The sequence below is a fragment of the Pituophis catenifer genome, unplaced genomic scaffold, assembly GCF_029215685.1.
Source record: "Pituophis catenifer annectens isolate HBS135680 unplaced genomic scaffold, rPitCat1.0.hap2 SCAF_3, whole genome shotgun sequence".
Classification (NCBI taxonomy): Eukaryota; Metazoa; Chordata; class Lepidosauria; order Squamata; family Colubridae; genus Pituophis; species Pituophis catenifer.
The window spans coordinates 124784106-124806940 of NW_027256883.1; the positions used below are offsets into that span (position 1 = coordinate 124784106).

The 22835-nt window shown below is 35.9% G+C and overlaps 1 protein-coding gene across 3 annotated transcripts in view; it reads right to left on the reverse strand.

The window, feature by feature from the left end:
* Positions 1 to 244: 244 nt before the first annotated feature.
* Positions 245 to 22835, reverse strand: part of STXBP3 (syntaxin binding protein 3) — a 33896-nt gene continuing 11305 nt past the window's right edge. Inside the window, exons 5-19 of one of the 3 annotated variants that reach the window (XM_070939328.1) lie at positions 21475 to 21553; positions 20341 to 20441; positions 18314 to 18462; positions 16261 to 16351; positions 15537 to 15661; positions 10554 to 10658; positions 9907 to 9964; positions 9285 to 9350; positions 7961 to 8041; positions 6522 to 6660; positions 5027 to 5133; positions 4246 to 4341; positions 3346 to 3431; positions 3112 to 3260; positions 245 to 1085 (exon numbers count right to left, since the gene is read on the reverse strand). In XM_070939328.1, coding sequence (XP_070795429.1) covers positions 988 to 1085; positions 3112 to 3260; positions 3346 to 3431; positions 4246 to 4341; positions 5027 to 5133; positions 6522 to 6660; positions 7961 to 8041; positions 9285 to 9350; positions 9907 to 9964; positions 10554 to 10658; positions 15537 to 15661; positions 16261 to 16351; positions 18314 to 18462; positions 20341 to 20441; positions 21475 to 21553 — 1530 coding nt within the window. In that variant the 3' untranslated portion in view covers positions 245 to 987. The remainder of the gene's footprint in view (positions 1086 to 3111; positions 3261 to 3345; positions 3432 to 4245; positions 4342 to 5026; positions 5134 to 6521; positions 6661 to 7960; positions 8042 to 9284; positions 9351 to 9906; positions 9965 to 10553; positions 10659 to 15536; positions 15662 to 16260; positions 16352 to 18313; positions 18463 to 20340; positions 20442 to 21474; positions 21554 to 22835) is intronic. The other 2 variants (XM_070939330.1, XM_070939329.1) reach the window with 2 other exon arrangements.

A 22835-nucleotide genomic window follows, 5' to 3' on the forward strand; every position in this document is an offset into this window, starting at 1 on the left:
ATCTTTAAGCTGCCAATTACCCCTGTATGGCATAACTCTTCACCTTCTGCTTCTCCTGCTCCAATCAATACTGAATGTTGTTTGAAAGACTCCAGTGAGGCAATGTTCCAAGGAAAGAAGAGGGGAGGGAAATACAGACCAACTGGTCTGTACTGCAGTCTTTAAACATTCTCTAGAAATACAAGACAACACATTCTCCAATGTTCTTTAATTATGGTAAAGTGTTTATTACATACCTGAATTTTATCCAAATACCATAAAAGATCCATGCAATCCCAGATGCCTATATTTTATAATTTATATCAAATGTCTCAGAAAAGAAGTTAACTTTATATCTGTAAGTTTACTGCAAACTGTTTTCAGTGAAATTGAAGTTGCATAGAATTTTGTAGTTCTACATCTGTTAATTGTGAAATTGTGTTACACATTTACCGGTATATTTTAAATTTCTTCCATAGTTTAATTTAATAACATTTTGTAACCATATATTTAGAAACAGACATGTTTCCATGATAGAAAGTGTACACATTATTATTGAAATTATTAGCATATGTACAAACATGTTTTCCAAGTCTTAATGTAATATATTGTAGTGATGAACCTTCTCTACAGTGAACATTTCACAACAAAAGGCCATTTACTGTATAACGCAAACACAATATAAAACACAAGCTGTTGCATGCACTTCATTTTTACCATCTTCCCATTCCCCACCACAATGAAAAGCAGCAATCTCAAATTATAAAAAACAATTCTAAATAACACTTATTTGTAAAATATATACACAGATTACAGCCCAGTTCAAACTGAACGCTCTTAAATACCCACTGATTTCAAAAAGAAGTTGCAAAAATGTTAAATGGTTTTCTTCCAGTGAAACCAGGGGACCTTAAAATGCTTATGCCCATCTAGATTACATCCATAATATCTATAGCATGATTTTTTTATCTGTTAAATTAAGCAGAAGTGAATGTTTCACTATGATTTCTACTCATCCTTCAAATACACATTATCCTTTGGTTTTGTCACAGTAAGTGCTTTTACGTCATCCAGAAGTCTTTTAGGTGTCACAGTGTGAGTGGATCCTGGTAAAAAAAAACACATTCATGAACATTAATTTACCATATTCATCACTGATAGCAGATTAGATTAGGATTTTTCTAATGTGCAGGAGAAAAGCAAATGAAGAACTTGATACAGTTCCATTGAAGAGTAAGGAAAAAGCAATTGCAGGGGCATTCATAGCAATTTTTTAAATTGATGTTTATAGTGTGCCTTTATTATATTTATAAGTATATGCTTATAATTCAAGGCAACAAATTTACCTAATACTACTACTACTATTTTCTCCACAAAAACAACCCTGTGAGGTAGGTTGAACTGAAAGAGAGTGATTGGCCCGTCACCAAACAGCTTTCATGCCAAAGGCGGGACTAGAACTCAAGAGTCTCCTGGATGGCTTAACACTAGATCAAACTTGATTTCTAAAGTAATGAGTCCAAGTTTATTGAGCAACATTCAGAAATTTGCACCCATGACAATTTATCATTTTCCCACTCGAACCAAGGTTCCAGGGACTTTTCTTTTAGCTAATGTTCTGCAGCCTGAAAAAAGTTTGAAAATCCTCAGTCAAGACAGTGGTATAAATATAGAGCTGAAACATATGTAGTCCAGATCAGGAATGCAGAAATAAGGCAAACATTTGTAACCACAGCAGTTAAATGTGAACAGGAAAAGTAAGGACTTAGATGTTCAGAAAAACTGGCAGACTGCTTAGACATGCAATTGGCTTCTGTGCACCATTGCTCCTAAATTCCAGCTTGGTATATCTGATTTTCCTAGTTTATTTCTTTCCCCATTTCCTTTAAGAGGCTTCTACCATTGGTGGGGCAGTGGTTAGAATGCAGTATTGCAGGCTAACTCCTGACCGATTCATGATTGACTCAGTCTTCCATCCTTCCAAGGTCGGTAAAATGAGGACCAGATTGTTGGGGGCAAATGGTTACTCTGTAAACCGCTTAGAGAGGGATGTAAACCATTATGGAGCAGTATGTAAGTATAAATGCTATTGCTATTTGTAAATTGCAATAAAAAACCTGGCAGGTAGAACAGCACAAAGACCATACAAAAGAGAAGGGGAGAGAGAAAAAGAAAGGCAAGATAAACCAGCCTTGTCTTACCCCTTTAGACCAGGGGTCCCCAACCCCAGGTCTGTGGACCGGCACCGGTCCGCAGCATGCCAGAAACGGGTCTGTGCAAACAAGCAAAGCCCCATCCGTGGGATGCAGGCAGAACATGAAACCACTCTCCCTCCGGTCTGCGGAAAAACCTCTCTCCACGGAACCGGTCCCTGGTGCCCAAAAGGTTCAGGACCACTGCTTTAGACCTTTCTAGAATTTACCTTAGCAGAAAAATGGGAAGATTGTAAAGTAAAGAAATAAAAAGAGTATGGTCACAAATCATAAGAGTTAATTTTATGGTTTTTTGTGACAGCTGTTAAGCAGATGCAGCAATCATGTGCGAATGCCGTGATTATTAAGCAAACGCAGTGGTCCTAAGTGCAAACTCATTGTTCGTTATGGGCACTGTTTTGCCGAAAACCCAAAATGCTGGTTTGGGGCAAACCATTGCAAAACAGAGTCATGTGACTATGGAATGCTGCAAGCAACCCTAAATGTGTCTGTGTTGCTAAGTGCCACAGGAAGTGGAGCCAGGGGATCTTGGGAGTGGCAAAGGCCTTGGGGGCACCAGGGCAAGAGGACCTGTGCCTGTGCTAGGCCTCCAATGCCTTGCCCACCTACCCAGGATTCACCCTGCACTCTGCTTAATGATCCACACGTTCATTTAACATTTCAATAGGGAGAGCAGGGATGGGGTGATCATTAAGTGAGATGTTTCACCTAATGACTGCCATGTCATGTGACCATAATAGGCAGGCTCCATTATGATCATATCCCACGAATTATCTGTATTCAAAAGATAGGCAGAATGGCTTTCCGTATGATATTTGATGTTATTTCATTTTCATTGTTTCTGTCTTTTGTTCTTTGAAAGTTTCCCCCTCTTTTTTATATATTAAAGCAATAAAACTATTCTTAAAAGAAGGCTTACCAATAATAACTTCACAAGACTTGTATGCCTGAGAAACTTCATAAGCACAACGTGTCTCTGAATATGTAATGCCTCCAATGACAAACACAATCAACTTTGCACCACCCTTACGTTCATCCAAGTAACTAGTTTTGGGCTTATGACGAGCACTGTAAAGGGAAATACACAGAACTGTTCAAACTAATTATCAGGAAAACAAGGAGCAATTGTGCCAAGTACATTTAAATTCCTAACCTCACTGCTCCTGAACCATTCCAGGGTGCTGGGCACTGGGAACAATAAGGCCACTCTTTTGAATCTAATTTATTTTCTATAGCATCCTAGAAAACAAAGAAATATGACCCTGTTATACAATTCACACACTACCTGTAACCAGCAACCAGACTTAAAGCTTGTATACAATAGGAAAAAATTCTTAGATTAATGGGTAATACATTAACAAAAGATTGGAACAGAAGTTGGCATTTATGAATCACTTCTCAATGAAAAGACATTTCATAGTTACCAATAATTTATGTTAAACATTCCAAATATTTATCACTTCATATCTCCAAATACTTATCACTTCATGTTCTTATTCCAAGACAAAGCATCTTTTCATATAACTAAATAATTTTCTACTTCTACACTGATATTAGGAGGAAGACAGAGCTTTTAGATATGTAGTCAATTTAAGGAATTAAAAATGCTGTATATTTTCAGCAATATTTATTAGTGTTCAGTGTGTGCGTGTGTGTTTGCACGTGTATAACTTTCTATTAAATCTTTGAAGAAAAGCACTTCTTTTTCAGTATTTTAAATATTTAAATATATTCTGGGACTTTTAAACTATTTGGCTTCTTGAAAGTACTTTCTGCATGTTACTCAAATGCTAAGAACTGCAAAAAAAAAAGTGTGTGTGTGTGTATGAATGTCCAAATATACAATTAGTTAAGTTTTGTTAAAGAGTAATGGACATTTGTAGTCTTTCATATTCTGCAGAATAACATTTTTCTGTAACCCAAGGATTCAGCATGGCTAAAAGTGAGGAATTTTCCATTAAATACACACACACACACACACACACACACACACACACACACTCACATACTCTCTTTAAAATTTCTGCTTAAGCATTCTTCACGAAAAAGTTACCTCCATGATATCTTTAACAATGGGTGTCCATCTAGAAAGCTGAAATGTTCCTTCTGAAGAGCGATTCCTTCTTGATGATCTTCGTTGCGTTGCAGACTAAAAAGTCAAATGTTTTTATCATCTAAGAAATCAGATATTCAAACAAAAATCCACAATAGGTACTCCTCCTAAGTTGCAATTTAGCTAATTGTTTGCTTTGTTCTTCATAAATCTAAATTATCTACCATAGCCTGAGATTCCACTAAACATTTCTCTTTTAATGTTCCATTCCATTCCATAAGAAAATATTTACATTCCAGCTTCAGAGTTCAAAAGTTTGTGCACAATGTAGTAATATGAGACAGGTATAGTTGTAGGTTCAGCTTTCCTATCAACTATGAATACATTGGTTGCCCTCAGATAAGCATTACATCTGAGGTTTATCTCCATAGCCATTTTAACTTGAGATAATTATGCAAACTTTTTATTAGGTTATTGAGACCATCTTTATAAAACTTTTTGGAATGCTTTCTTATATTATAAATTCAATATGATCAACAGATTTTTATGCTATTAATCTACATTCTGGGGGAAAAATACCTCATTGTATTTCAAGCTTTCACTGTCATTAATTTTCATAAATTGTTCTAATTATAATGACTGCTGACAGACGAATTTGGAAAATTAAGTGAGAAGAGAAAAAATTGCAAGGATGAGAAACTGAAACTAGTGTACTATATGAGAACTTTAAAAATAAGTAAAGTAAGAGAGTTTTCAGGAAAAAAACAGTTGTATTCCTTACTGTAGTGAGGACAGGCACACCAAGGTACTTCCAATTATTTATCATGTTGCTGTCATTTTCTATCTGTACATTTTGGATCAACTTGTCCAAATTTTCTTGGGTAGTTCCTTTTTGATAAATGTGACATTTTGAATTAGTAATCAACAATTGTGTAGAATAAATTGCAAGTTGCGTTAAGCCATCAGTGAAAACTTTATATGCCATAGGAACTTATACCATGCTGAATGTTTCTCTCATGCCAGTGTTTATTATCTTTTCCTAGTTATACTACTCACAACATAATAATTTTGATTTTAATGATTTTAACAGAGGATCATTTACTGTATTTTTCAGACTATAAGATGCTTCGGACTATAAGACGCACCTAGCTTTTGGGGAGGAAAACAAGAAAAAAAAATCTGCCTCTGCCTCCCAGCAATTTACCTCCTTGCAACGAACAGCAAACAGCCTGGTCAGCTTCAGCAAGCCTGATTTAGCACAAGCAGCTGATTGGCAATTGGATCTGCCTCCTGGAATATCGCTGTCCCAGGCTGCAGCCATCGCCGCTGCCACCTGTGGCTGCCTCTGCGCATGCCATTTTTGGCCTGTTCCAGGCAGTGGGGATAGGCGGTGATGGCGGCGATCCCCGCAGCATGAAACAGCTGATAGGCGGTATTCCAGGAGGCAGATCCAACCGCCAATCAGCTGCTTGTGCTATATCAGGCTGTGCTGAAGTTGATGAGGCTGTTTGCTGGGAGGCAAATTGCTGGGAGACAGAGGCTGGCGGGTGGGGGCTGGCGGGTGAGTGGGGCTTCGGCAACATTCACTGTATAAGACGCACAGACATTTCCACCCACTTTTTTTGGGGGGGTGGAGTGTGTCTTATACACCGAAAAATACAGTAAATAGCATTTCTCATAATTTCTCTTCACCCTCCCTGAGCACCTTTTGCAGTTGTGATTTGGAACATTTTGGACTAGGAAATGGTAGCCTAATGAGGAAGGGAAGATTTGCACCCAAAATGGTGCTGAAGTCCTTTTTTTAGATAAGCTCAATGAATCTTATAGAATTGCTTTCTGGAGAAAAACAGGATGGGAAACTTATTTTCCTGTGTATTATTTTATTTCAGAGAATAGTGCAATTTCATGCTTTCCTGGCAATCTCATCAAATTAAATAGTGTATATTGCCAAATCAATTTCTGTTAAGACTGCAATTAAATCAAATTATCCTAGGATTCAAAAAATGATGTGACCTGCAGAAGCACTGTCTAGCACAGCCATGTTTTTATTTTTATGCATTCAGAAACATTTTGTCCCGGTAACCCAGTTCTACAACAAGCAATGTTCAATTAGCAATTATCTTAAGAGGTCCTGACACTAGAAAATAGTAACCATAGCTTTCAGAGGGTTTATATGATAAATGTAATGCTTCACCACATCTATATTTTTATTATATATTTTCAATATCAAATTATAAACTGAAGTGGTTCTGAACCGTATATGAAGCAAACCTTACCATTTGTGCTGAAGATATAGAGAAGAATAGCTCTTATTTTATCGTAGCTATCATGGCTTTTATTAATCAGTACTGGAAGGAGAACCCGCATTGAGTCTTTTACTTTCTGTCCCTCAACATCTGTTCCAAGAGCCAAATCCTAAATTATAAACAAGAAAATACAGCAATAATTTTAGCATAATCTTCAGTGTAATATTACAATGGTTTTTAAGCCTTCATTTCAGTTACAGAATTTTGAGGAGTTTCTTGTCACATTTGAACTTTTGGTGAAAGTCCTATTTCACACATATAACTATTACTGGATTATTTTGCTAAAATAGGTTCCAAAAATTCTGAAAATATCAGAAGCAAATAGAACAGAGTTGCATTGAAACAAGTTTTAGTCAATCTTGAAGTACATTATAAGAAATGAATTCACCTTATCTATTTTATAAATAAATCAAACCATTATATTGCTTGTTCTCTTCCTACCCTTAATTAAAAACTAACAATGGGACGCTATGGCAATTTCATTTCCAAAAGTTTAGGATCTGATACAATTAAGGCCCTTCCAATTATCCATGAGCTAAAAAGACTGCAGCAACATTTTTGTCCTAGAAAAAAGTGCACTGCTCAAGTCATGTCAACATTCACGTATGTTAAGTGCTACTTCATCTTAAGGTAAACCATGAAGCAAAGTTGAGGGCTGAATCTAGACCCCAAACCATTCAGAAGTATCTGAGCCCCATCTCCAACATTATTCAATTCTCCAGGCATGATGGAACAATCTTCTCATGTTTTGCTAGACAAAACAGAAAACCAGCACTTCCTATTGTACTTCATCCTATGTAGACTGCCTTAAAAAAGTAGGGATCCCCTTTATAATATTATCAGTTTAGTGGTATCTCTCTGTGAGGTAGATGGGCAGTTTTAAAATTAGATAGATTCATAGTGTCAGGACTGCCATCCTGCTACGCCAGCCATACTTCACCAGATGCCAGTCTGCCATAGATTATGGGGGGGAGGAGCTGTGGGGAGGAAGAGGGTGGAGACTGGGACAAGGGAAATTGAAATTACTCTTGGTGCCTTCCCATGGGAAGTGTTCTAAGGTCATGGATTGGAATGCAACATCAACTAGCCCAACAAGCTAGGGACTGTTACCAAAACAATTTGTTTGAATGTAATTGGACAATTTGAGAAAACCATGGGGAAGGTAGGAAGAAGGAAAAAGTTAAATGGAGCTTTGAGGCATGAAACTTCATATCTGACTTTGCTACTGTGTAACCACTTGGCTTTAATAAAATATACTTTGGTTAATAATGGATCCAAATCTTTCTTTTTTAACTGACCAAGTCGAGACAGCTGATGGATGGATGAATGGATGGATGGATAAAAAAATTAATTTAGGCTAGGATTTGTCTACTCTAAAAAACCCTGGACATTTGAATGCTTTCACATACCTGTTCCACTTTGCACAGCTTTTCTATATTACTCTTAAATTTATTCATGCAATCTTCAGCTATGTTAAGGTGCACAACTTGCTGCAAAACAGAAAGGGGAAAAGCTTTTTTTCCCTGAAATTATGCTAAATTATGTTTACAATTCAAGAATCATTGACAGACACTTGTATTTCCTAAAACCGATATGATAGTATTTGGATTTAAGTAAAAAGCAATCACATTATTCTAGGCAGAAACTGTTGTAAGTATAATGAACAAGCCTTTTTTTATTTCTGAGACTATAGTTGTAATAGTCAGGAAGAAAATAAAGTCTACTGAACCTAGAAGGATGTATCTCTACTGAACACATGCTTAGGATTATCATGACATAATGTAAATTATTGATTTTTTAAAATGAAATTTAGAATATTGTTAATAGAAATTCATGAAGATTAATATAAACAACTGCAGAAAATTAGAAAGGTCTGTGTCACAAAATTTTAAGCATTAAATCTATGAAACTCAACAGTTCTACAATCCTTTGAGGTTTGCAGAGGCATTTAAATGACTAAAATCAAGACTAAATGAACTGTGATCTGCTCCAACAATAACCATGTAAATATACAAAATCTTTTTAATTTAAATATAAAATTACCTAAAAATCATGGTTTTGATACATAATGGATGGTGTACTAATGCAGATACATCTATAGCCATGCTTTTATCTCAGCATAATTTGGGCAGTTTTAGATGATTATCAGGATTTAAAAAGAAAGAAGTCAAAATTTCCAATATGGTATGAATTATTGAAGTTCAATCATTCAGCTGTTAACTATATAGATCTTATAAGTTAAAACTGTTGGCCAGTTCTGAAAATTGGTTTTCATCTTCTCCGCCTACTAACAAGAAAATTTCATCACTTTTACAAAATAGTCATATTAAATATGACAATTAGTTTTGATGCATAAAAAACTTTGATAGCTGCCAGTTTTGTTACTACAAATTTGGTATTTGTGTGTGGAGTGTGCTCTAGTTAACAAAAAACACTGGAAAACCTTACAGTGAATAAGGGATATATTCAAACCTGGTCATTGTTAATATAGCTAACAAGATTTTTATAATAAATTACTTTCATATAAATATAATTCTGGATAGAAATACTGAATATAGATATTTATAATATTTTGTATTTTTTTCTCTCAGAAGAATGGATACTTTCAAGTTTCAGTCTCTTCATTCACTTCCTCCCCTGAGATTTTTTTTTTCATTGCTGATTTATTTTCTTTTTAATTACATTTTTAAAAACAGTGTTTTCTTCCAGTTTGTCATATAATTTTCTGTTTACCTTAGTAATCTGCTTGCGAAAGTAGGGCATCTTTTTCATAAGTTGGGCCAGATTATTTAATGATATCTGGGAAAAAAGCATTTGTAAAGTCAAGTCAAATATTTAATATTTAACATTTCTTTTTGTCCTCTTTATTTTTTCATCCAAAGACCAGGAAATAACATTACCACAGAGTACAAGAAAATTAGTAAGGTTACTGTCTTGTAGATAAAGTAAAAAAATTGTTGGTAAATATTTTATGGACTTTAAGTCTACCAAGGATTTTAATCATTTGTCAAAATAGTTAAGTATTAAGGGCATTTTATACATAATTACCAAAGCAATTTTAAGTGAGGACTACAGAGAATTTCAATATAAAGAAAGGAACAAGACAAGGATGTCCGCTATCGCCTTTACTATTTATATTGACTTTGGAAGTCTTGAACAGGAATACTAGACAAGATCCAGAAATTAAAGGAATGGAGATAAGAGAGGAAAGATATAAATTACAAGCATTTGCAGACTATTTGGTATTTATTGTAGAAGAACCATTGAAGACAATTCCTAAACTATTTAAAAAGATAGAGGAGTTTGGAGAGGTAGCATGATTGAAAATAAAGAGATAAACATAAAAAAATCTTACTTTGCCTTCTGTTGCTTTCCTTTTTGAAGAAACTTCTTTCATAAGTTTTGGTATTTCTCTGAAAGTTTAAAAGAAATCATATTAAATTAAATATACATAGATCAGTTGTCTAAAGTGTTATTTGCTTAATGACAAGCATTGTTTTAGATTAGCTTTTCTTGACCTTTTTATCCAGGAGAAACTTCTGAATAATTTTCAAATCTCAGGGAACTCTGGAAGCTTGAAATGTGGCATTTAAAAGATTCCCACTAGATCAGAAAATGTTTATTTTATTTTTTTTGTGAGCACTGGTTTAGAATTTTTTTTTTCACTCACGATCTTTCATATAACCTGTAGTGCTTTCTCATGGAATTCTAGAATTCAGAAGAACCCCAGCTGAAAAAAATCTGTTTCAGACAATATACATTTATGTATGTAAACAGGTTGGTGAGAAAAATATTTTTTAGTTCGATCAAAATAACAAAATGAGGAAGACAGGTTATTTCACCATCAAATAACTTTGTGAGGTGCTTATATTTTAATATATCTACAGAACACTGTGGGTTCCCAACTCCTGGTAAAAAGTGCATGTGCACTTTTTAATTAAGGTTTATGTAACTGTTATTCTATAACTGTGCTTAAAATGTTTTTAACGAAGTGACACTTACTCCAACACATCTGCAATATGTCTGTGCCTGATTTTTACCCAAAGATCATCATCTTCCTCTAGAATGGCTTCCCTTTCTTTCCCACTTGCACCTTCGGTCTTATATCTATGTTTAAAAAGCAGTTTATTAATTTTAACTTATGAAGTTAAACATACAAAATATTTTTAGCACAGATATTTCGTAATTATGGAAAAGCAGTATTGCAAAGCTCTTATTTTGAATACATATCAAGAATCTGATGAAAAAACAAGTTGCACTTTTCATGAAGTGCTGCAGTTTTAAGCCTTGCCTAAGTCCCTAAGTAAACGTCGAGGTAATATCCCATATGGAAAGTTTATGCTGAAAGTATAATTATATTAAGTTGCAACAACACATATAAAACAGCGTGAACTGAAATGCAACACAGATTCCCTAAACCCAATTATAAATTTATTTAGAGTGCCTAGCTTCTCCTTTAGTACAGTGAATTTGACACTACTCAGTTCTTTAATATCCTGTTATGCACAGAATATTCTATTTTACATAAATAAATAATCCAAATATTAATTTCACATGCAATCACAGCAGACTCTGATAGAGTAACTATTTAATTCACATATATCTATAACTAACATGCTTAGCATTACATTTCCAGCTATTAAGCAGATTATTAAAGACTGAAGGAATACTACAGAGCATACTAAAGTTATGCCACGAAACACTTTATATGCATAGAAACTCACAGAAACTGATTCAACCAGAAAGCAGTAGAAATACAAGAGGGGAAAATGGAAAGTTAGTTTTAACAAAAGTTATCTCATGGCTATAATACTAAATAAAGTACTGACTACTCTTGAAGCATTTCCTCTAGTTGAATGCTATAGTTGCTCACTAATTGCTTTATCGCTATAGTTGCTCACTAATCACTTGTTTATAGTTGATATTCAGATATTAGGGCTGGACAAATTCAAGGTAATTTCTTATGAATGCACAGGATTGTTCAGCCAAATTATTTAATTCGTTTTAGTTTATTTTAAATTTTGTATCTATATGTTTTATTCTATGGCTGTTCACCGCCCTGAGTCCTTCGGGAGTAGGGTGGAATACAAATTCAATAAAATAAAAATAAATAAATAAAATAAATAAATTGTGTAGTTCTTCTTTTCCCTGAGACGTGTAGTTTCTTCTAAACAGTGATGGGCTCCAAATTTTTTAACAACTGGTTCTCTGCCCTAATGACTGGCTGGGTGGGCGTGGCTGGATGGGCTCATATGACTGAGTGGGCATGGCCAACTCTACATCGCTTGTGTGGGTGGTAGCTGTATGGGACAGGCAGGGTTGGGAGAGAACCCAGGGGTCTCCGGTGGGATAGGAGGAAAGATCTAACCTGTTTGTGTGTCTGTGTGCGTGCAGGTGTGTGTGTGAGAGAGATAGAGATTGAGTCAAGCTAGACTGGGAAAGCTGGCTGTGAGAGGAAAAGAAGCTGGGTAAGCTGGACCCAGATGCTTCCCGGGTCCCCTTGTCCCAGAAGCAGCAACCTCACACTCTTCCCCTCTCTGCTAGCCCCCTTCTTCGCACAGGATCGCCCAGCAGGAGAGACGGAGAAGGGGGCAGCAGCGGCCGCTAGCATTGAGGGGTGAGTGGCACACAGAAATGGGAGCGCACAGAAACGCCGCCCCCTTCTCCCTCTCCATTGCTGGGCGATCCTGTGCAAAGAAGGGGGCTAGCAGAAGAGTGCGAGGTTGCTGCTTCTAGAATGAGGGGATCTGGGATATGTCTGCGTCCGGTTCACCTGGCTTCTCTTCCTCTCGCAGCCAGCTTTTTTGGACCATTTTCAGGCCATTTTCAGGTCTGATTTTGGCTTGAAAACGGCCTGAAAAACGACCTGTATTTTGGGCATTTTTAAGGCTGTTTTCAGGCCATTTTTCGGACAGATTTCAGGCCTTTTTTCAGGCCGGTTTTGGCTGGAAAAGCGGCCTGAAAATGGCCCAAAAACGACCTGTATTTGGGTGTTTTTTGGGGCATTTTCCGCCCTGAAAATTTGGCTGAACTGCACAGAATTGGAACAACCGGTTTGGGAGAACCGGTCTGAACCGGCAGCAATCCACCTCTGCTTCTAAAGCTACTCCTGGCTGCCCCTGCACACGGATGCATGTATTGTCACTTTACCAGTCAGCAGAAAGAACCCAGATCAAATAATCAATAGCTATGCAAATCTTGGAGAAAGACACTGATGTTTTACTAATTTAGAAAGAGGTGGTTCATAGCCACTCCCCTGTGTCTCTAAGATTCCTTTGGAAACATTTACGTAAGCCATAATCTTATGCCATACTCTCACACAATTTACTCTTGAATTTCTGCAGTGAGATCTGAGGCCTGTTTAGGTATCATTTTAAAAACATATTTAAATGAATTTAAGCTGCTTTTAGGAACAAAAATGCTATCATGTTTGGCTGTTCCAGAAAATAAATTCAAATACATGTGGAAATTCTCAAGAAATCAAGTCTTTGCATTCTAGTAGTTTACAGAGAGACTGAATTAGTACTGCAATTGCATAATGGCTTGTTGATCATTAATTTAAATTATGCAACAGAGGAAAATCTCTCACCAAAGGTATTGCTTCTATTAAAGGTGCCCTCTAGAACAATGTTCCATGATCTGTTGTCCTCTAAATATATTGGAATAAATTTCTTTGAACTCTAAGCAAATCATGTTTGGCTATTCTGAGAAATAAATTCAAATACATATGGAAGTTCTCAAGAAATAGATAATCCAAGTTAGTTCAAAACACAAAGCATGGCATTTCATAAAACATACAAATGTTCAGTTTTCAGTTGTCTGTTGTAAATAATGTCATTTTGGCAGTGAAATCAGCAGACAGTATTCCCAAGAAATACTTTATAGGCTATTTTTTGCCTAAAATGAAAATATGCACAAAGTACATAGAGCAACATATGTTGCTGGGATGCAATAGACATTAAGATACTGAAATGTTATAGCCTAATCATATGCTATATACAACTTTACTCAGAAATAAATCCCGCCATGCTTTCTAAATAGTAAGCACTAGAAGCTACTTTTAACGATTATAGGTTAAATCATTCTTTTCAATAAATCAATGGATGATAATATGGTGGTGAGAGAAAGTCAACCCTTTACAAGTATCTATAATTAGATTATAATCTAATGGTAATACTGTGACCTACAATGTGGGTAATACTGTGACCTACAATGTGATCTGAGTTTTGTTTAATTTCAGTAGATAATGAGATCCTGCTTAAACAAACAACCAACACAAAATAGTGTACTTTATTGGACATATTAAGACATATTAACTGTATTTGTTAAAAATCTGTGAAAAGATTTTTAACAAATCTGTGAAAGTTTGTAGAAATTTGTAGAAAGAAATACCTCCTGCACCTGATCAATCCCACACATTGACTTGGAAGCAGCTTAGCATACTCCTACAGAACTGCTGCAACTCATTTATATTTGGGAGTTGTCTGGCATGAACTATATGCTTTAGATCATGCTACAACATTTCAACAGAGTTAAGACCAGAACTCTGATTTAGCCATTCCAAAGGAAAAACAAAACTTCCTGTGCTTTAGCCATTTTTCCAGTTTGATCATCACACATTGTCACACGATACACCTTCATTTAAATTTCTGCTTCTGGATGGATAACCTAACATTGCTCTGTAGTGTTTGCTGGTATGATACAGAATGCACTGTATTCTCAATGATTAGGAGCCATCTAGATTCTAAGCCTGCAAAACAACCTCAAACCATGATATTCCCATTACCATGCTTCATATTTGTAGTGAAGTTATTTTGTTAGAATACAATGCCTTGTGGTTTTTCCCCCCCAAACATAACATTCACTTTAAAAGCCAAAATTCCACTTTGCCTCATATGCCCATAAAATATAGCCCGCTGGATCATCTGCATGTTTTTTGGCAAACTTGGATGGGATAACAATGGACTTCTACAGAACAATGTTTTTCCTCTTTGGCATCTTTCCTGGCATACTGCTCTTGTTTTAGTGTTTTCCATGTGACTCAAACTACCTTAGTTAGATGCTCAGATTGTGGCAGATTGTGCTAAAGGGTTCATACAACATTCTTTCACCATGTTGGAAGAGAATTTTCTGTTGCCTCCAGTGCAGAATCTACCATAGGTTTGCAACTCTTTAAAATTGCTAACTTTCCATGGGACTGGGGATTTTGTAATCTTAAATAGCATGCCAGGATCTCCCCAGCCCCACTTTGTGAAAGAAAAAAAGGCCGGTTGCACCATAAAGCATTTTACTGCTTGGGATATTATTCAGACAATAAAGGATTCTCAGGAAACAACTGAATGAAAAACTGCTGGTGACCTTCTCCCGCTGCACCACAGAGAATATTTTAATTTACTGCATCTGTGTATGGTTTGCCAATTGCACAGTGGCAGATAGGACAGGGCTACAGAGGGTTAACATCATTGCCCAGAGGATCATTGGTTGCCCTCTCCCCTCCTTGGAAGACCTTTATAGCTCCCACTGCCTTAAGAAAGTTCAAAACATTCTTAAAGATCCATCTCATCCTGGGCATCCTTTTTTTTTTTAACTATTACCATCTGGCAGATGGTACAGGATACAGGACAATAAAAACAAAGACAAATAATTTGAAAAACAGCTTCTATCCCAGAGCAGTAACTATATTGAATTCTACTGTATAGTGCAATATTAATGCAGTATCAGGGGTTTTCAATTCAATTGTATAGAATGTGAAGGATGTGTATTTTTGTTTTATTTTTACAGTTTTCTTATGTATGATGTACACTGAAGATGGCATTTAATTTCATTGTACGATGTGCAATGACAATAAAGTAAACTATTGAACTATTGATAGACAAAGAGAGTCTGAATATAAAATTGTATATTTACTTATGCATCTTTAAGATATTGCAGTTTGAAGCTACAAATCTGTGATTAGCATATAAAGATCAAAATAGTTATACTTGCTTATATGTATCATTTTCAATTGGTAGCAGATCATAAGCCATTGCCTGAAAAGTGAGCTCATGAAGCACAGTAGAGACAGAGTCAAAGCCACGATCAATTATTAACAGCTGGGAATTAGTTTTGCCCTAAAACAAAGAACAAAGAAACTCTGACATACCTTTTGGGCAATACAGAAAAAAGAAGAACAGAAAGCTGATTAAAATTTAATGTACAATTTTCTCTAAAACTGTTAAGCCTCTTTCCTACATAGCTGTCCCAAGCAAAGAGAAAGCTGAGTCTAGAAATGAAAGCAATAGAAACTAATATTAAGAAGCATCAGACAGCAAAACCAAATGTTCCTTTACCACCCATAACACGTTAATGAAAATAATGTTCAGAGAGAATAGGATTTGACAGAAAGAATGGTGCTATCCCCAAGTCAGTTTTTTATTGAAACTGCAATTATATGCAGAAGTTACGTGATCTTAACAGTGCAATTATGTTTTTTCCTGCTGATTGTTTTTCCTTTCTTTCTTTCTTTTTTTTTTCTTTTGCAGCTTCTTAACCAGGAGTAAATTTCACATTCCACTGATAGAAGAGCAAAAACTTCTAAGAGTATATTTCAAAACCATTTAATAAAAACTGCTACAATAATAGCACTTTTCTTGCCCAGCTATACCTCCGTAAGATTGAGAGAAAGAAGCTATTTATTATCGTTTGAGAGAAAACTGAGCTTTCCCCTTACCTTTACTTGACCTCGCTCATCAATTTTATAATAGTTTTCAAGCTTTTTTTCGACTAGCTGAGCAAGCTTGCTGGCATTATCCAAAGGCTTACTGAAAAGACAAAAAATGCAAGTATTTCTCTTTAACATTATTAGGTGATTAATGGATCTTTAAAAGAGCATTCACTTAGTAGTCAGAATAATTTGTCCTGCAGAAATTCAAAAAACTACATATTTATGCACTGGAGATTGCTTTAAACCAATGTGTACCAGATTAGTCCTGTAATCTTATTTAAATTTAAATTTTAAATTAGGAAATGTGTAGCACTTTATTTGAAAGGTAACAGTTGGGGAAATCTACAGTGCATATAGATAACCCTTGAGTTATGAACACAATTGAGCCTGGAATTACCATCGTAAATCATTGTGGTGAGGCACCTGACTGGCTGCTTTGTTCAATAACTGCAAACCAGGCATGCCTAATTGTAATTTGCAAGCTATCTCCTGGGTTGTCAAGTGGAAAAAGTCCCAAGTAAGGAGCACTTCCCCCCATCTCTGCTGGTCACTCTATATAGTAGCACAAGTGGCAGCAATTCCAGTTGCCACGATTGCTCAGCTGACCTTCACTGCCTTGAGCTCTTCTCCAAGCCGGCTTTCCTTTCCCTCTGCAAGAAGGTTTACTTACTTTCTCCTAGGAGGCATCCCATTTTATCTGTAAGCCCTCACAATGTGCAGAAGAAATGGGGCACATGCAATATGGGGAATGAGACTTTTAAAGCAACCCCAAAACAAGGCTCCTGTTCAGTGGTGGGTTTCAATTTTTTTTACTACCGGTTCTGTGGGCGTGGCTTGGTGGGCATGGCTTGGTGGGCGTGGCAGGGGAAGGATACTATAAAATCTCCATTCCCACCCCATACCAGGGGAAGGATACTGTGAAATCTCCATTCACTCTCCAATCCAGGGAAGATTACTGCAAAATCCCCATTTCCTCCCGATTAGCTGGGACTTAGAATTTTTACTACCGGTTCTCCGAACTACTCAAACTTTCCGCTACGGGTTCTCCAGAACTGGTCAGAACCTGCTGAAACCCACCTCTGCTCCTGTTGTTCTCCAAGCCACCCATCCCATTTTTGCAAGAACTGGGGAAAACCAGAAGGTTTCTTGCAGAAGAAAGGGATGCCTGCTTGCAAAAAGTAAGAAAAGCCTGGTTGCAAAGGGAAAAGGAAGCCCACTTGCAGACGGAAAGGAACTCTCACTTACGGAGAGAAAGGGCCACCAGCTTGGAGAATGGATTGAGGCAGTGAAAGTCAGCTGGGCAGCAGGGACAAATGCTGCTACTGCTGAGTACTACTGTGCAGGGTGGCCTAGATGGGACAGAATAAGCATGCAGGAGTTGCAACGCCCCTGCAGTCATAAGCATAGGTACACTGCTAAGTGCCTGAATTTTTATCACGAGGTGCTGCAGTGGCTGTAACTTCAGGCTAGGGTCATAAGTCCCTTTGTTCATTCATAACTTTGAATAGTTGCTGAACAAATGTCACAAGTTGAGAACTATCAGTAAATGTCAACTGCTCTGCTAATTAACTGTAGCTATTTGCTGTTAATCAGATCAGTTGAAAGGATGGAATTAGGCACAGAAGCACTATTCATAAGCCACTTGACTAGGATGACACATTTTTCTAAACAAAACCTCACAACTTGGAAAACAAAAATATTAGGAAGTGATAAAATGCCACCAGAAACCTATGAATCTGAATTAACAATTTCACCCAATATTTTGCTTTTGGTACAAACTAGCCCCAACTAGTCCTGAATTTCCTGACAGTCAAAAAAAAAAGCTTTTAACTTACATCATAACTTGACCATAAAACTCACTCTCCTGCACATTCAGTGGATTTTGATAGCAGTGGTATAGAAGTTTAACAAATGCATAAACAAATTTAAGATTCCTTTTCACATTCCAGAATAATATACTTAACTTCCAGATTGCTTAGGCATGGAATTCCATTTCTATTAAGCTAACATAACTCTCAATAAACCTGCAATGGTATAAAAACAGTGTTTCCAGACTTACTTTTTATATCTGACCCCTGGATTTTCTTCTAGAGTAGCACATAAGGTAACAATTTGCTCAGCAATTTGCTCCATTATATTATCATTTGTTTTCTCTATGTTGGGACTATAACAGCGGTAGAAGGCATTTGGGACATCAAGAGTAAATACCTAAATCAAGAAACAGTTTTGTTACAGTCTGTTAGGTCTATACAGTGTCAAAAATATCAGAGAAATACATGTCAAAAATACAGGAGAATTATAGGTCAAATGTAAAGGAGAAATATAGGTCAAAAGTACAAGAGAAAGGTAAATTAATGTAATCTCTATTATGGATGTTTTTAAAGAAAAGTCTAAGTGCCTGATAAATGGTCCCAAGCAAAGGACTCACAATATCAAAATATGCATCTTACGTTCTGCTAATATACTGGTATGAATACCTGAGGAGAAAAGCCAGGTCTTATGGAAGGTCAATAGGATCGGGATCATATAGATTTCATGGAGAAAGGCACTGTGACAAAGGAAGCACATTTCTTGGATCCAGAGCACAGCTATTTTTTAGATCTGGCATGAGAGGCTAAGACCACTGGAGACAGACAAGTAACCTAGCCCCATGCTGTGCAGGATTTTAAGGGTGATAACTGGCACTTTGAATTGAATTGAGAAGCATACTGGCAGCCATCACTTCAGCAGTGAGATCACGTGGGTGAGCCTTGATGCACATGAGACTGTATGCACTCCTGCATTTTGAATAGGTGGAGCTTCTGAATACCTTTCAAGGGCAGCCCTGTGTAGAGTGCACTACAGTAATGCAATTAGGAAGTTACTAAAGCATGAATGAACATGAGCTGAGCCTTCTCATTCAAGAATGAGTGCAACTGATGTAAAAGGTGGATTTGTGCCAGGACTCTCCCAGCCATGTTTGCCATCTGCTTCTAAAACAGGAGCTACGGTATGAGTCCAAGATGCCCTCCTTTAGCAGTTTCAAAGTCCACAACAGCTGAATCTTCTTAAGGTTGAATCATAGTTTGTTCTTCCCAATCCAGACCCTCAGTGCCTCTAGGCATTCAAATAAGGCATTCTGGTTGATATATTACAGTTGGGTTATTATATTCAAAACATCTTTGGTACAACTAAGATTCTTAAAAAGATTCTTCAGTTATCATCAGCATTGCTTTACACTTAACTGTATTTTATCTGATTCATAATTACAATATTGGTAAACGATGCAATAATTTTACTCTAGGGATAATCATAGGCCAAATATTTTCAGAATATATACTATTTTCACTAATGCATTACTCCTCACTGTCAAGAGATTTGTGTTTAGTAACTGAAACATATACTAAAATCAGGATCTAAAATTCCATTCACAGGGAAATATCTCACAAGTTAATTGTAGGTCAATCACTCCCTTGTAACTCAAAAATTGTTGTGAGAACAAAATAGGTGGCAACTATAGTAATATAATACTCTGAGTTCCTTGCAATAAGTATAGACAAATATTAAATTTAAAGAATACGTATGCCAAATAAGAACCACTCTTGAAGTTCTAGTTTAAAAAAAACATAGACATAAAAACTCTATTAGGTTTTCTGGTAAACAAAATGCATGTTAAAGCCGCAATATAATACAGCTGGCCTTGAAAATAAGCCCAGTGAAATAACTGTTTCTACCACTATGTAAATACATTTACCAATCCCTAATTATCCATTGTTTTTCAGCTAATGAAAAATTTGGAGAGGGCCAGTGAAGAGAGATGTTGTCTATACAATGCTTCCTTCCTGTTCTAAAAGGAACATAAGGAAACCATTTATTATATTTAGAAATATAATTAATTTTGTATCATACTAAAAATGTGTTTTTATGAAAAAAATAGATCTACAGATGTGAGTAACTTCATATATTTTTCATAATTTTACATTATTTTGTAGTCTTGCAAAAATATACACTCTCACTTCAAAGCAATTAATTTAGTTATATTTAATGTTTTGTAATGGATGATATAACATTTAAAAATAAAATAAAGAATTCGAATATTAACTTTACCTGAGATTCATTAGGGATGAAGTTAATATTAATTTCTTTGCATCTTCTGATAGCTTTTGAACAAGATGACTTCATTTTATTGAAAAGTTTGTCATCACAAACTAAAATGGGAAATATATATATATATTTATCATGTTTTCAGTTTTTGTGCAACAAGTAAAATGCCTCACCCTATCAGTTAAAAATACTGAAATATCTCTTGCAAATATCTTGCATTTTTCCATAGCTCCTTTGAGTTTATGCAAAATATTCCATACATAGTTGCAAACTACAGATAGTTCTTGACTTACAAAAAGTTGCTTAATGAGTGAAGTTATGATGGACTCGAAAAAAGTTATTTACCATCCATCACTGAAGATACGACTACCATACCACCACTGAAAATATGTGTCCGCATTTTGGGTACTCGGCAACCAGCATTGACCAGTCACAATGTACTGTGGTCACATTATCATGTTTTATGACATTCTTTGCCATTTTCTTGCAAAAACTATCTTTCAATAACCTGGATTTCGATTTATGACACATCAATTGCTTAATGACTATGGTAATAGGTTTAACAACTGTCTTAAAAATAGTTGTAAAATCAAGTCCGGTCACATAGTGTCTCGACTTATGACTGTAATGACTACAAAATTCCAGGTTCTATTGTGGTCCTAACTGAAGGACTACCTATAGTTTAAATACAAAAACAGGCCAAATTGCAGACTAAATTATTTAATCAATTATTTTCATACTGGAATATTATGGTTTGTCAGACCTAAACATATCCTAATCATAGCAGAATGTAGCCAATACTGTTTTTTCATTAGAGAATTCCATCAAAATAGCTAACCAAGCCAGCAGATATGTGCAGGAAATGAAAGTAAATTCTTCTGCATACAACTGTTGTTCCAAGCTAAAGTGCAAACCCTTACAACTCATGCTAGTAGCGTTTACATTTCCCAAATAAAATTTCTTCAATGTCACATGAAGCTCCAATAATCTAGTACCACCCTGACAGCCTACAAATAATTAAATACTCGTTTTAATCACCATTACCCAATTTTAACAGTAAATTAAAATGCTGTTGTCTCATCTACACCAACAGCTATAACTGAAGATCAGTTATTTTCTCAATCTTTAAATACTTACAATCAGTGAAGTAGACATAGGCTGCTTTGTACTTGCTAGATGATTTACTTGCAAAGTCATTTATAAGTCCATCTACAGACTGAATCATGAAAAAAAATATTTTTGTTTGCTTCTTAGAACAAATTTGTAAAAACATTTAATAAATTATATACGTCTAACCTAATTTTTCTACTAGTTAGTTAGCTAGTTGAAAAACTTAAAATAAGTCTGATATGAATACTCAGGTTATTATTCCTTATGCAAGGAGTTTCAAGGTCAGGATGAAGATGGGGGAAAAAAGGAGCACAGAAATTCTGGCAGACAAATAAGCTCATCTGTAAACGTATTATTCATTTATATAGTTTATTTGTATGGGAAAACCAGCATACATTTAATGTTTTGCAATGGATGATATAACATTTAAATGGAAAACCAGCGAACTTAAAAGGGGGAAAGACAACACATTTACAATTAGCATTTGTACAAACAAGCAGTGATAACATTGTAGCTTAAAATCTTGTTACTACAACTCAATGTAAATTAACCATTGGACTAAATTTGGATACTGTTAATAACACTAATTATTAAAAATGGAGAAAAGAATGCTTCTAGAACTTTCCTCTAGTACATGCCATACAATGAGAAAGAAGTATGTAAACTGCATCCTGCCCACCTAATAGTTTGAAAGCATACAAATACAAGTAGATAAACAGTATTATTTCAGTGAGAAGGTTAACAGCGTTCAGTGTGCCCAGCCTATAGTCATGCTGGCCACATGACCACGGAAATGTCTTCAGACAAAACTGACTCCCTCGGCTAAGAAACATAGATGAGCATCACCCTCTAGAGCAGGAGTGTCAAACTTGCGGCCTGTGACCCGGATATGACACGCACTGGCTACGCCCAAACCTGTTTTAGCAAAGGGGGAAAAACTCACGATACGTCATGTGATAACACGAATGTGACATCCCTGACTTAAGAGTCACAACAAATGGACAGGGCCTCTATCTTTAACTTTAAACTGAACTTACAACTGTTTGAAGCATTCTACGGTTATGTGACCACAATTCACATTGGTTTTTGCCAGAAACTGGTGTTTACTTCTAGCTTCCAGAAAAAAATGCCCACTGCAGAAAATGGGTTCCCTTAAACAACCATGGTGTTTGCTTAACTACCATAATGGTTTATTTAATGACCTTTGGAAAAAAAAATCATAAAATCAAGTTGGTCACATGATGACTTAACAACCAGCATGATTTATAACCATAATTCCTGGATTAATTACTTTTGTAAATTGAAGACTATACTATGTATCAAATTATGTTTTAACATTGGCGAGGGATGAAATCACTGATCCTCCATGTTACTAAACTATCACCCGG